At 44.0% G+C, this 13,282-nt stretch overlaps 3 protein-coding genes across 3 annotated transcripts; 2 read left to right on the top strand and 1 right to left on the bottom strand.

Annotated features, from left to right (window-relative positions):
* On the top strand, positions 1 to 1,489 carry ugt5g1 (UDP glucuronosyltransferase 5 family, polypeptide G1). Its single transcript, XM_069159325.1, has one exon. It carries the CDS (start codon positions 9 to 11, stop codon positions 1,473 to 1,475), a length of 1,467 nt encoding a protein of 488 aa, XP_069015426.1. The 5' UTR covers positions 1 to 8; the 3' UTR covers positions 1,476 to 1,489.
* A 4,029-nt stretch (positions 1,490 to 5,518) lies between these two features.
* On the top strand, positions 5,519 to 7,813 carry LOC138204173 (probable G-protein coupled receptor 132). Its single transcript, XM_069159324.1, has 3 exons — positions 5,519 to 5,583; positions 5,682 to 6,534; positions 6,980 to 7,813. Exons 2-3 carry the CDS (start codon positions 5,954 to 5,956, stop codon positions 7,365 to 7,367), a joined length of 969 nt encoding a protein of 322 aa, XP_069015425.1. The 5' UTR covers positions 5,519 to 5,583; positions 5,682 to 5,953; the 3' UTR covers positions 7,368 to 7,813.
* A 987-nt stretch (positions 7,814 to 8,800) lies between these two features.
* Positions 8,801 to 10,482, bottom strand: LOC138203822 (prostaglandin D2 receptor 2-like). Its single transcript, XM_069158813.1, has 2 exons — positions 10,437 to 10,482; positions 8,801 to 10,029 (listed from the first exon to the last, which is right to left on the bottom strand). Exon 2 carries the CDS (start codon positions 9,956 to 9,958, stop codon positions 8,801 to 8,803), a length of 1,158 nt encoding a protein of 385 aa, XP_069014914.1. The 5' UTR covers positions 9,959 to 10,029; positions 10,437 to 10,482.
* Positions 10,483 to 13,282: the final 2,800 nt, after the last annotated feature.

The following is a 13,282-nucleotide window of genomic DNA, read 5'->3' as shown; positions in this document are numbered from 1 at the left end:
GGATCAACATGAAGCTGATCCTCGAAGAGCTGCACTCCAGGGGCCACAGCGTGACACTGTTACGCTCGGCAAAGAGCTGGTACATCCCTCGTCACTCCTCCTTTTACACTTCTATTGATGTGCCCATGCTGGAGGACGAGTCGGACAAGGAATACTACAATAAGATGCTGATAAAGGTTACGGAGTGTCGCAGGTATCCAACTTTTATAAGCACCTTCTACCAGCAGAACTTGATCACATCCATTTTGGGAAATGGCCACGTTATCCTGGCCAGAGCAACTGCTACAATAATCAATGACCCCATTTTAATGAAGAAGTTGCGGGATTCAGAGTTTGACCTGATGTTAACGGACCCCGCGCTGACTATCGGTGTCCTTCTGGGTAGCTACCTCAAGCTGCCGATGGTTTTCAATGTGCGCTGGATTAATAGCGGGGAGGGCCATTTAACCATAGCTCCCTCTCCTGTCTCCTATGTCCCCGTGTCAGGAAGTGAACTTCACGATCAGATGGATTTTCTGGAAAGGACCAAGAACATGTTGCATTATTTCTACAGCGTTTATGAATATCACTTTGTCATTAATCCTGCCTACTCAGAACTGTTCCAGCTTCACTTCCCTCCCGGAACTGACTTGCTGTCTTTGGAGCGTGCGGCTGACATCTGGCTGCTGAGGTCAGATTTCGTCTTTGAGTTCCCCCGACCCACCGTGCCTAACTTGGTGCACATAGGGGGATTCCAGTGCAAAGAGGCCCGACCCCTTTCTGCCGAGCTGGAAGCGTTCATGCAGAGCTCTGGGGAGCACGGGGTGGTGGTCATGTCCCTGGGGACCTTCGTGTCAGCCCTGCCTCGTGAGAGCACAGAGGCCATCGCTGCTGCTTTTGCTCAGCTCCCTCAGAAGGTGGTTTGGCGGTTTGTGGGCGAAAAGCCTGCCTCTCTAGGAAACAACACCCTGCTGTTGAAGTGGCTGCCTCAGAGCGATCTCCTGGGGCACCCCAAGACCCGAGCCTTTGTGGCCCACGGAGGCACCAACGGCATGTATGAGGCCATCTACCACGGGGTTCCTGTTTTGGGTCTGCCTCTTCTCTTTGATCAGTTTGACAATCTACACCGGCTGAAGTTGCGTGGTGCAGCTCGGGTGGCGGAGGCCAAATCCCTGAATAAAGACGACTTCCTGGAAGCCCTGCAGGACATCATCGAGAGTCCCTCGTACCGTAACAACGTACGGCGTCTCTCTCAGCTACATCGCGACCGGCCAATGTCTCCCATGGACACCGCCGTCTTTTGGATCGAGTACGTCATCAGGAACAAAGGAGCAGCCCACCTGCAGTCAGCAGGTTTCAGTCTGCCTTGGTATTCCTACTTCTGCCTGGATGTGGCTGCTTTTATTTTGGCTGTAACTGGAGCCTTCGTCTGGACTTTAGTGTCGGTCTGCAGGATTCTCTGCTGCGGTCGGTCCAAAAAGGTGAAAGCAGAGTAACACGACTTAATTGCACAATGTTTTTACAGGGGGGGGGTGGGGGGGGTGGGGGGGGGGTGGGGGGGGGAGTACTCAAGCGTCTGCAAACAGGTGGAGTTTAATGGAGACACACTCTCACCACAATTGACATCACTTCTACCTCCTATTTTAGACAATTGATTTAGATAGTAGAAATGATGTTGCCAGAGATGTTGAAGAAAAAGCTGAGATAAGTGAAGGGTTACCTTCAAACTTTCATCTACTGCAAATTGGTACATGCTTTATGTTTTGATGTCGTTTCATTATCTTCAAAACGTAAACATGTTTTGCTCATTTCCAGCTCAAAGTCATGCAATAAAAAAAAGAAGCCTTTCTACAATAATAGTTGTAGCTCTATTTTTGTGTTGCAAAGATGGACACCAAACGATTTCAAATAGTGGAGGGTGAGTGACATGAGGCGTGAACGGTACACATCGTTTTAGATTCAGAATGATTAACACTATTGTTATAACCAGTCTTCACTGTAAATAAACATCCACAAGTTTGTGTAGAAAATCACTGAAAAACACACTCCTAATAAGTTTTCTGAAAGTAGAAAGTGATCCAGTGATAGTTGTCGGGATATCCATGAATTCATTGCACATAGGAACTATTAATTGCTCATTCTGGACCACAGTATCAGACTTTCAAGACCCAGGCTTCCGCATCGCTTTCTCAATGAACTCAAACTTTGGTCTCCTGGGTGAAAATCCTGGGTTTGATCTATCCAACATCCCCCCCCCATCCCCTGACCTTCCTTCCTCCTATTCTGGACTTGATATCACTGTTGTACTTTTCAAATGACCCCCTTCATATGACCTTCATCGTAGTACCACTGTCCCATGACCTCCCTTCATCAACTCTGGTCATACCTGTGTGTACTTTTCACACTTTTCACACCTAGGACACCTTTACATGACATTGACATGGTTTCCCCCAGAGGACCGATGGGTATATTACACACTTTGGCATGACAAAAAAAAAAACAACAAAAAAAAACAGAAATGGTGCCAAAATCTAAATCTTAAAAAAAAGAAAAAAAAGACACCGAAACACCACATGAGCTTCTTTTTTTTTTTTTTACTGAACAGATGTACTTCCTTCTGCATGGCTCTCACTTATAATTACAGACAAATGTAAGTGTATCATATTTACTGAGTAGCTGCATGTTATTACAAACACGTACCGAATTTTAAAACAGATGACAACTACAAACATGTGGAGTCTTATCATGAGTTTTCTTCAGGGCTGCAAATCACAAACAAATGTGAGATCAGTGTGTACTCAGTTGTTTTGGGAGCTGCTAAATTTGGAAAAGAACTTCAGGCCAGTTTAAGCACAGGGTTTAAGCAGAAAAAAAAAAAAAGAAGTATTTTGGTTAAAATGAAACTACCCATGAGACAGCGCTGAAGATGTCTCGGTATATTCTGGTAAACTCATTTTACAGGCCCGTACGGATTCAACTGCACAGATTTGATTTGAGCGATGACGGAGATGTAGGTTATGGCGATTATCCTAAACAACAATAGACGTGGAGACGTCAGTATTTGCATCATGACTTCACGTGTGTCTCTCATACAGCTTCCTACAGGACTGAACACATACATAGAATGCATATTGAAATGAATGCTGTGGTCCCCTCAATGGGATTGTGTGGTTACTGTAATGGACTGTTTAAGTGACAGGACGATGTAGCAATGAGACCGACGGTTTTTGAAATTGCGGCTTCCTGTATGATTTGCAGAATTGTGTACCGCCCAGGCTTAAAGCGATAGTTTGCTTTGTTTGAAGTGGGTTTGTACGAGAACTCATGCAAAGTCAGTAATAATACCTGCAGTTTGGGGTCAGCACGTGCCATTGTGTGAGTTTAGTGTTAGTTTGGATCCAAACCAAATGTGTTCCAACACCACCAACAATTGAAGCAGCAGCAGATCAGCAATTTTTGTGTTGCGGTGGGTAAAATTAGTTTTTTTCAGAGGAGTCTGGTGGCTTTTGAAAGAGTGATATAAGGTCGTCAGTTTGCCGTCGGAAAGGGCTGTCTGACTGCAAGGTAGAGAGGTCAAAATACTCCAAATGTAGCATCAAGCTGAACTGATAAAGAGTTTTTTCAGGTGGGTAAAGAACGTTTTGTCTCTAACCCCAACCACAGCAATACATAGCTTAGCTACTGTGCTGGTACAGTGGCCTGTTTCCCCAAACTGGGGGCATGCCGACCCCCCATCTACCGCAAGTAACGGACCCAGTGTTCCCCATTGAGGTTCAATGTGGTCGGTGGGTGCTCAGTGCAGGCAAAGTCTCACGAGCTGCACTTGCACCGACCACGCCATCTTTCCATGTGCATACAGTTTGCACAATTCCCTGACATGACATGATTAAAGAAACAGAGAACTTCCTGTGGTATGCAGCAGCCTCCTGCAGGAACAACTTTATCATGCAGCCTCGGTACTGGGACCTTCTCCAGGGACACCCGCCCTCCCCCCCCGAACCTGACTCGCAGTTCAGTTAACATACACTTAATATCTGTCCCTTCATGTCCAGCGAGGTCTACGTGCAGACCTCCAGAGTGCACACAGTGGTGGTAAAACCCCAGGGAACTTTTTTTTGATTTATCGGTAACCCTCTTGGATTAATAAATGAATTAGATATTTGTGACATTTAAAGGAAACAAAGTGAGTGATTAGACCCTCCTCCCCTTTGAAACCATGTGGTAAAAATACCGACTAACACCTATTGTCTCAATAAACCCATTCTTCACTCAAACAATTTCAATTGTGTATGATTTTTTTCTTCCTGTGGTGCCTGAGAAAAGTTTCCTACATTTAAATTTAACACTTTCACTGTCTCCGAACTGTATCAACGACATCAGGTTTGTGTTTTCATTTTGTTTTTTTCTGCAAACTGTGCTTGGTACTATAGAATTGTTTGTCTGTTCCTTCTCCCTGTGGTTTTAATCTTGTCAATCAAGCGAGTCTTACTCGTCAAATATTGAGAAACATTTCGCACACAATCCTCGCACACGCACACAATCCCTGTGTATGCAGGCAACTAAAGCTAATCAAAGATCGGCCCGAAAACAAAGTCAAACAGTCTTTTAAAGGCGCGTTAAAAAGTGAAGGCTCGGTAAAGTGTACTCCCTCGCCTAAATTGTCCTCACTCGCCATGTTCACAATTGTTAACTGGATGGAGATAGAAGGACACACGCATACAAAGAGTTGTGTTTCCGTTACTTCAGAGGACGCTACATTGGTCTGTCATTCATTTCCTGGAGACTCAGTTGGTTGCGTGTCCAATTATTCAGCCTGAAACCTCATGATTTACTTTAAGGAGACTAGCTTTTTTTTTTTGCATCGAGAAGGGTGGCAGCTTCCCACAATGCAACTGTGTAAGCATGCGTATGTCCCCGCAACAACAGTATTAACAAACAGTCAGACAGATTCTTGTGTTTGTCATTTAGGAGGACATATTGACTTATACATGTATATTGACTTAAGATGGTTTACTTTTGGGGAAACCTACTTTTTGAGTCCCCGCAATGAGAAAAGTAAAAAAAAAACTTTTTTTGTCAGCTTGACACATGCCACACATCTATTTTACACACACACACACACACACAGCAAGATGCACAATATAGGAAGAAAATCTGAACCCTCTATACAGGTCTATAGTATACTTGCATAGCATGAACAATATTGAAATGTTTTGAAAAGCGTGATAGCACGACATTAATGTGTCTAATGGATCGCAGCCAGTAATCAGCAATCTAAAGTGCATTAGTGGACACTGAACATCAGTTCCTCCCCTCACAGCCCCTGTCCATCTTAATTATCCTGACTGCTAATGGAGTAAGAGAGAGGGCGGCTCAGAGAAAGAGAGAGTGTATGTTTTTGTTCTGGGGCAGAAAGGCGTTCTCCTGCCTCAGGATGTTGCCTTTAAAGCTGAAGAAGTGGGTTTCCTGTGGAGGAAACGATCACAGAATAGACAAGGCTCGGTCGAGACACCGTGTTCCCAACATTTATCGAGCACAGGTCAGCCAGCCGCCGAGTGGGTAGCACACTTTTGTGAAACAAAGTCGGTCTCAAAGCCTTGAGAGGTGAGTGAAAAGTCTTAAGTTCGCATTATACGGTTTAATTCTGCATGCACCTGCTGATACCGGACTGTACGAAAGTACTCGGGCTGTTTGCTTTGCAGGGTTTGTTTCCGTTAATGGATCCAGGATACTCTGAAGACTGGTTGACTGACGGCATGGAGTCTGAGCCTGATCTTCTCCGCAGCAGAATGGATTTATGAACAAATGGACAAATAGACAATTAGATGCATCAAACTGAGACTTCTTTTCTTTTCCTTTGCATTGAGTGAATGAATGGGTTTTCCTGAACCGAGACATCACTGTGCGAGTGCCAATCAGCGTCTGATTGAAGTCACTTCTAGCTTCCCATGTCAGGTCCTCCACCAACAGAGACATGTCCAATGACACCTGCAACCTCCCCTTGGACACGGACACCTTCGGCCTGACCTGTATCTATGGCGTCATCTTCTCTCTGGGTCTCCCCAGCAACCTACTGTCTCTCTGGGGACTGTACCACCTGGGTCGCTCGGGCGGGGGGGGCTGTCAGCTGGTCTACATCCTCAACCTGCTGCTGTCGGACCTCCTCCAGCTGCTCACCCTGCCGCTGTGGATTCTCTACCTGCAAGGCGCACACCGCTGGCCCTACGGCCAGCTCACCTGCGAGCTGGTCGGCTACGTGTTCTACGTGAACGTCTACGCCAGCGTCATGTTCCTGTGCCTGATAGCGATGGACCGCTGCCTGGCCATCGTGTACCCGCTGAGCAGCCGCGGGGTGCGGACAGTCAGGGTGGCGGCCGTGTCAGGTGTGGCGGTGTGGACTCTCACCTTCCTGTTCTGCCTGAGCGGGCTGCTGCCGTCGGTGTTCGACTCCGACAGGCTGCTGTGTCTGGAGCAGTACCCCGTCAGCCCCAGATACGCTCACTTCAAGATCATCACGGTGGGCCTTGGCTTCCTGCTGCCATGTGCCATTCTAGGGTGAGTTAACCCCCCCCCCCCCCCCCCCCTCACCCCAAGATCCAAGACCCCTACGTGTTCCAGCAATGGTTATGTGGTTTTTGAGTCGCTCTTTTCCAGTCTACACCAAGTCATCTAAGTCATTTTAATTGTTGTGACAACAAACGCAAAGCTGGCATTTTAAAAAAAATTTTTTTTTTACCAATTTCACAAATAATTCAATAAAACTTATGGAAAGAAAATTTGGAACTTGTTTGAGCAATTAGAACATAAACCAAAATTAGGGTTAAAACTTGACGCACCAAATATTGAGGTGTTGCTCGACACTGAAACTACCGAGTTTTCTTTTCCTGCAGTTTACCAAAAGAATCCAAAGACTTTCCCTCGCTTACGGGGGACATGACACCTTCAGTTTATTCACATGAAAAGGCCGATTCCTCATCTGCAACTCTGCTTCTGCCCTCAGCTACACCTCAGCCCACATCGGGGTGACGCTCCGACGGTCTCCCTCCCTCTCTGACCACGAGCGGCACAAGATCGTAGGAATCCTAGTCGTGATCACCGTCAACTTCATCGCCGTCTTTGGACCCTACCACCTCGTGGGCGGATACAGGTTTGTCTCCCTGCTGCTGACGGATGAGCCGTGCGGACTGGAGCGTTCCATTTTCCTCATCTATCGCCTGTGCTACGGTCTGACCAGCCTCAACACGTTACTGGATCCCCTCTTCTACATCTTCCTGTGCCACGACGCCCGCCTGGAGCTGCAAAGGTCCCTGTCCTGTTTGAGACGAGGGCGAGACACCCACAAAAACATGAGCCTCAGCACCAGAGCTCACTCTTACACCCAGCAGTAGAGGGGAACTGGGCATTAGCGACCTTCTGGCAATGTAACTTGGATTTAACTACACATCTGGCACCTGGTATTTAACCAAAGCAATTGTGCCACCCAGTGGAAAGGCCCGTGTTGACTCGCAGTGAACACCTTTAACGTGACTCGGAGTATTTCCAGGACACAAACAAAGATAATGCACAGATCTCGGTGCTCAAAGAATTGAACTTTTGTTTGGTCAGCACTAAAGGACTCTATTGTTTCATATTTGCCTAAACTGTACATTCATACTCACTGTTGCCTCAAGAAGAGATATAAAGATGAATAAATTAAAAATCTGGAAGCGATCTGATCGCATATTGAAAAGATGTATTTGTTTCTGCTTTGAGACTGTGTTTCGAGTGTGAGAAGTGCAAAATTCACAACCTATTTTTTACTGATTTGTTTACAACAATAATAATTAAAAAAAAAATCCTGTTTAATCACTTGTTTCCTATCAGTTATTTTGAAAATAGAATGAATGTGAATCACCACAGACAAAACAGTCATGACTGTGGTTTAATCGTTATAAACCACATCAAAACATAATGTTTTTGTTTTTTTAATCTCTTTATTCATCTTCATTTCACTCCATTGAAATGCATAAAAATAAAATGACTGGTTAACAAACCAGAGGTACAGTGCACATTTTAAGACATCTGTTTCAAGCACCCGGAGTGAATGAACCAATAAGGAAAGAAAATACAGAAGCTCCAAAAATATACTTGTTTCAGCACTTTGAGCGACCGATACCATCTCAACACTTCATGCGTCTGCAGTTCCTGCTGTCACATCAGTAAAATGTGCAAAGCGAGCGCACAAATGACATTACAAGTACCGTAAACTTGAATAAAATAAAAAGTAGGTCATCAGCTGAAGACGTAGCCATCACAAACAAAGCAGCAACGCTAAAGGACCGGGTTAAAATACTAATGAAGAACGCAGGGCCCGACAATCTTAAAACTTAAAATGATTTGGCATAATGGACATTTTCACACAAGAACTTCCATCAGGAAGACAAAGTCCAGTGGATTTGACTCTGAAAATAATGAAGTTTCCATCAGTGAAATGTAATAGATCAGAAATGTTTTAAACTAAAACCTTGCAACGAACATATGTAAAATGAGTTGCCTGACCACTTTCAATTTGAAATGAAATACAGAAATGTTTCATCAGTGACAGTTTGGAAGTGACACAAAAGAAAGGAAATATGAAACAAAGGGAATTAGGGACAGAAAAAGGGACTGAAGCTACAATATATTGTAACTGGAGCAGATCAGAAAACAAGGGCTCTTCTTACTGAAATATCATACAGAAATAAAAGCCTTTTTTTCATATAAAGGCTGTTCCTCTGTGCAGTTGAAGTGAGTAAAAGCCATATTTACAGAATTGATGGTACCTTTCCAGGTCTAAGCCGAGTTAGAGACCTTCATGCAGCGATTCCGCCTCTGTTTTCGGAACAAAAGATTGAGTGAAATTCTTCTGCTTCATCCCAAACTCAGAGGTGCTGAGTGAGCCCCGCCCGGTGCTGAGTGAGCCCCGGGCGGTGCTGAGTGAGCCCCGGGCGGTGCTGCAGCGCCGGGCCATCTCTGCCAGATCCTCAACCAGAACACTCTCCAACACTGTGCCGAGAGAATGCCTGATCTTACTGCACAGGTCAGGGCAGCTGAACACATACAGAATGGGGTTGAGGACACTGTTAAGGAAGCCAATTGTTGCTGAAATCGGGAGGGCCTTGCTGACAAATAACAGCACAGGATGCTCACTGGGAACCATCACCTCGATGATAATGAACAAGTGGTAGGGAGTCCAGCAGAGAATGAAGCTCACCACCACGGCCATTACGAGTCGAACAAAACGGAAAGGCCGCCGGCAGCCTCTGCGGGCCAAGGCGGTGTTCACGGCAGCATAGCTGAAGATGATGATTATGAGAGGGATCAGGAAGGCTAGAAGGAGCCTAAATATCGCCAGGCCTTGCTTGCGATGCTTACATAAAGACTGCAGGTCATGTGGTCCACTAGGGCGGAACAGAGCGTAGTTGTAGTAACAGAGAATCTTACCGGTGGGTAAGGTGATGGTATCACGGAACATGTAGAAGGGAATAGTGCAGACCACGGCCAAGGCCCAGATTACCCCACATATGATGCCCACGAGTTGGGTGTTCCTGTAGTTTTGAGCCCAGACGGGTCTCAGCACCATCAAGCAGCGGTCCATAGAAATGGCCGCCAGCAGGAAGCCGCTGACGAACATGTTGAGGAAGAAGACGGAGGATTGGATGCGGCAGAGGGTCGGGCCCAACGTCCAGGTGTTGCCTTTGGCCATGTAGACGGTGAAGAAGGGCAGGAAAGAGGTGGTCAGCAGGTCGGAGGCAGCGAGGTTCAGGATCCAGATGCTGATGACAGAGCGGCGGACATGGAGGCCCACCACTACGAGGATGATGAGGTTTTCCACGATGCCAATGGTAGAGACCAGGCCGTGGAGGGAAATGGTAAAAATACTCAAGGGACTTAACTTGGTTGTTTGGTTTGAGGGGGTGAAGGTGATGTTTGCCCCCTGGCTGGAAGGACAGTACAGCATCTTGAAAGGAAAAGGTCTTGATGTCGCACGGAGCAGATTCAATTCAGACTGTTGCTTCACACGGCTGAGATCTGCAACAGAGATTCGAACATGCAAAGCTGAGCATTAAAAAATTGTATGAAGAAAATAAATAATGAAAGGATATGGAAAGAGAACTGTTTTAGCTCACAGTTTCTTCCAATAGTGGTACAGAGCTCATGAGATAGTGAGCTCATTTAGTCTCAAGTTACAATGCACTAAAATCTGACTGAAACCGAAATATTTTAAAGCTGTTTTTTAAGTTTAAGTAATGTTTTATTAGTTGTTAATACATCCATTATTTCTGTTTTACAGAGCAATAATAAGTATTTAAATATCACGACAAAGAGTTTTCACAACCTGGCAACTCATAATATTTGTCTGACAATGCAGGATTATTACTTGGCCATAAAGTATCAATCAATGTCAATCAGTGACAACTTGTGAATATTTATTGTACCTTATCAGAAAGTTGAGGGAAACTGCGGGGCTGTACTCGTACACTGTGGATATGAGAAAAGATGAGTCGGTGTCATCCATTAAATCGCCAGAGAGTTACAGTACAGGACAGTTAGCTCACAGGTAAAACTCTTTGCGGAGCGCCTCCGGGTCTATTTATTGTCTCTGGACGACATTACTCTCAGAGTCCTCCTGTGCATTCACGATGGCTGCATTCCACTTAGGTGAGACCCCATTCGCACATGCCGGTTCACTGTTGCGGCTTACTGGGACACCTGATGGAACTGGGGTCATCACAAGTCAAAATGCCTGCCATGATAGTGGTCGGTTATGACATGGTCACCAACACAGCAGGGTTTCCCGTTGGTTCTCGCAGTTACCCACGGGTGCTCTGAACCTAAGGCGCTCGGAGCTCCGCGATGCCTGCTCGTTTCCCACCATGATTTCACCCTTTCTGTAGAGCAGCTGAAACTTGGCCAACAGCTGTCCAGCTTTTCAAATTTAAAGACGAGAATATGAAGGCGTTTCCCTCCGAAACTCCAGTTTACGCGATACTTGTGAACATCTTCATTTCTGTCGATTTAAAAGCAGCTCTACAAGTCAAAGAGCAAACTGTCAATATTTTCACAGCCCTTGTGCTGCCAGTCTGTTTTGGCAATCTTATATTTCACCATTTACCACATCCACTGAACACATCTTTTTAAAGGCACTTGTGTAACTACTCTCACAGTTCGATGTGATAATGTCACGTAATGCGCCGCCACCATAAAACACCTCTGTATGTTTCGCAAAGTGTTACACAAATAAACTTAATGGCTCACATAATTTCTCAACAACGAACTGAAATTAGAAATCACACAGATGGAACATTTTAATGCACCGAAGAATGAAACAATTGCAGCCTGTCTGTATACGAGATATCAAAGTCATTTTGAGAATTTCTTTACAACCGGCTAAAAGAATAAATAATAAAATGACAAGATTTGATTAATTTCTTTATGAAAAAAACATAATGCGGATCAGGGAATTATCTGCCGTGTTGCAAGATACTGACGCTGAAACGGAAAAGGATGAATAGCCTCTCACTTAACCCTTTGTGCTAACCTTTAATACAACCACACAGGCCCCGTTACCTTACCTGTCCCCGTTGTCCGTGGCAACTCTGATAAGGTCTCTGTCCTGTTATGTTACTGCAGACACCATACAAAGCAGTGGCTTTGTAGGCGTGTACTTATAGAAAGAGGAAGTCTTCAACCGCAAAAGATGTTTCTTAGAATTTGAAGTATAGCTAAGTGCCAAATGATATCGCTTTTAAAAGTGTCAAGCTGTTATTCAAAAATAATGTCTGCTAGGTTTGCTGTTTGAAGGCTGTTATTTATAGAGTCTATAATTCAAGTTGTCTTATGATTTGATGATTCCCCCCCCCCCCCTAATATAAATCATCTTTAACATTTGGCATCAGAAAGTTATCTGACGACCGAGCTACTAATCTTCACAATCAAGATAAACAACACATTTTATTTCAGTCAGGGTTATTTATAAAACGACAGCAACCGAGAGTATATTGAAAAAATGGGTTTTACCTATCTATAGTTTAAATAATTAAGAATTTAATTCACTATATCAGCAATAAAAATACTAGAAAATGCCTTCCTTTATAAGGACTATATCCACTACCAGGTTGAGTTAGCACCACTTTCTCAATGACTCTCCCTATGGTTTATTTATAAAACCACTCCATTATATGGATCTCTTTTTGAGAAAAATAAGCAAACAGATTGTGTTTTCTGGCCCTGCCTATATTGTTAGAGGGAGCACTGCAGTCCACAAAAATCCAGCGACAATCCCATTGTCAACAGCGCCATTTGTAAATAACACAGACGGTAAGGGAAACATGATCATCGGAAAGTGTTGCGCTCCAATAGATTTTATGATTTAAATCGAAAGTCAAAATAAAAAGAGGCGATGATACAAATTGCTACGAGAAATCTAACAGATACAGTTCAGCTCTGTAAACAATTGGAAGGTTGGTTAAACTTCTGTTAAACACCGTATTCAGAAAGTTAAAACTCTTCTACAGAAACAGAGCTTGCTTATAGAATCCATACAGTAGTCTCTACTCATGCTGCTCAACTACTGAAAGCTGCATACCAGAGTGTCATCTAACTCATTACTCTAACTATCATGTGAGGTAATAAAGCTTCCTGGTGCAAAGAGTTACTTCCACTGAAGAAAATCTAAAATTCTTAGAACTGTGATGTTCCTTAAGAATTTCCCCTTTTTTTATATGTATATTATATATATAGATATATACTGTACTGTATGTATATATATATATATATGTTGACTGTGTTTATTGGTTTGTTGTATATAATATATATAGATATTTAATGTACTGTATATATACTGTATATACTGTGCATTTTATATTTTATATTTCTATTTTTTACTGCTATTTACTGCTATTTTATTTTATTGCTTCTCTATTATATATTCTATTCTATTATTTTATTCTATTGTTTCTATTATTGCTTCTGTATGTATGCTGCTGTGGCGAAAAAGTTTCCCCTCGGGGATTAATAAAGTATATACCTACCTACCTAAAGATAAAAGTTAAAGGCATCCTGGGCCTCAACGGAGCCGAAGGTGAAAAACCAATCAATCACACCTTTTAAAAAGGACATGTCAAAACCAAGCAATGGGTCCAGCCCACACAACTTCGCCGAGATACAAGTTTCTGTCTCGACATGAAGTTTCGGAAATCACACGTAAGCTTCGGAGCTCTCCGAGACGATTTTTAGAGGTTTGTGAATACGGCCCCCTGAAACCAACATGCAGTTCGATCGA

This window comes from Embiotoca jacksoni, unplaced genomic scaffold, assembly GCF_022577435.1.
Source record: "Embiotoca jacksoni isolate LCO1_2020_lvr unplaced genomic scaffold, fEmbJac1.0.p SCAF_24, whole genome shotgun sequence".
NCBI lineage: Eukaryota > Metazoa > Chordata > Actinopteri > Embiotocidae > Embiotoca > Embiotoca jacksoni.
The sequence above is the reverse complement of the archived record's forward strand: the minus strand, read 5'-3'. Positions and strand labels throughout refer to the sequence as shown.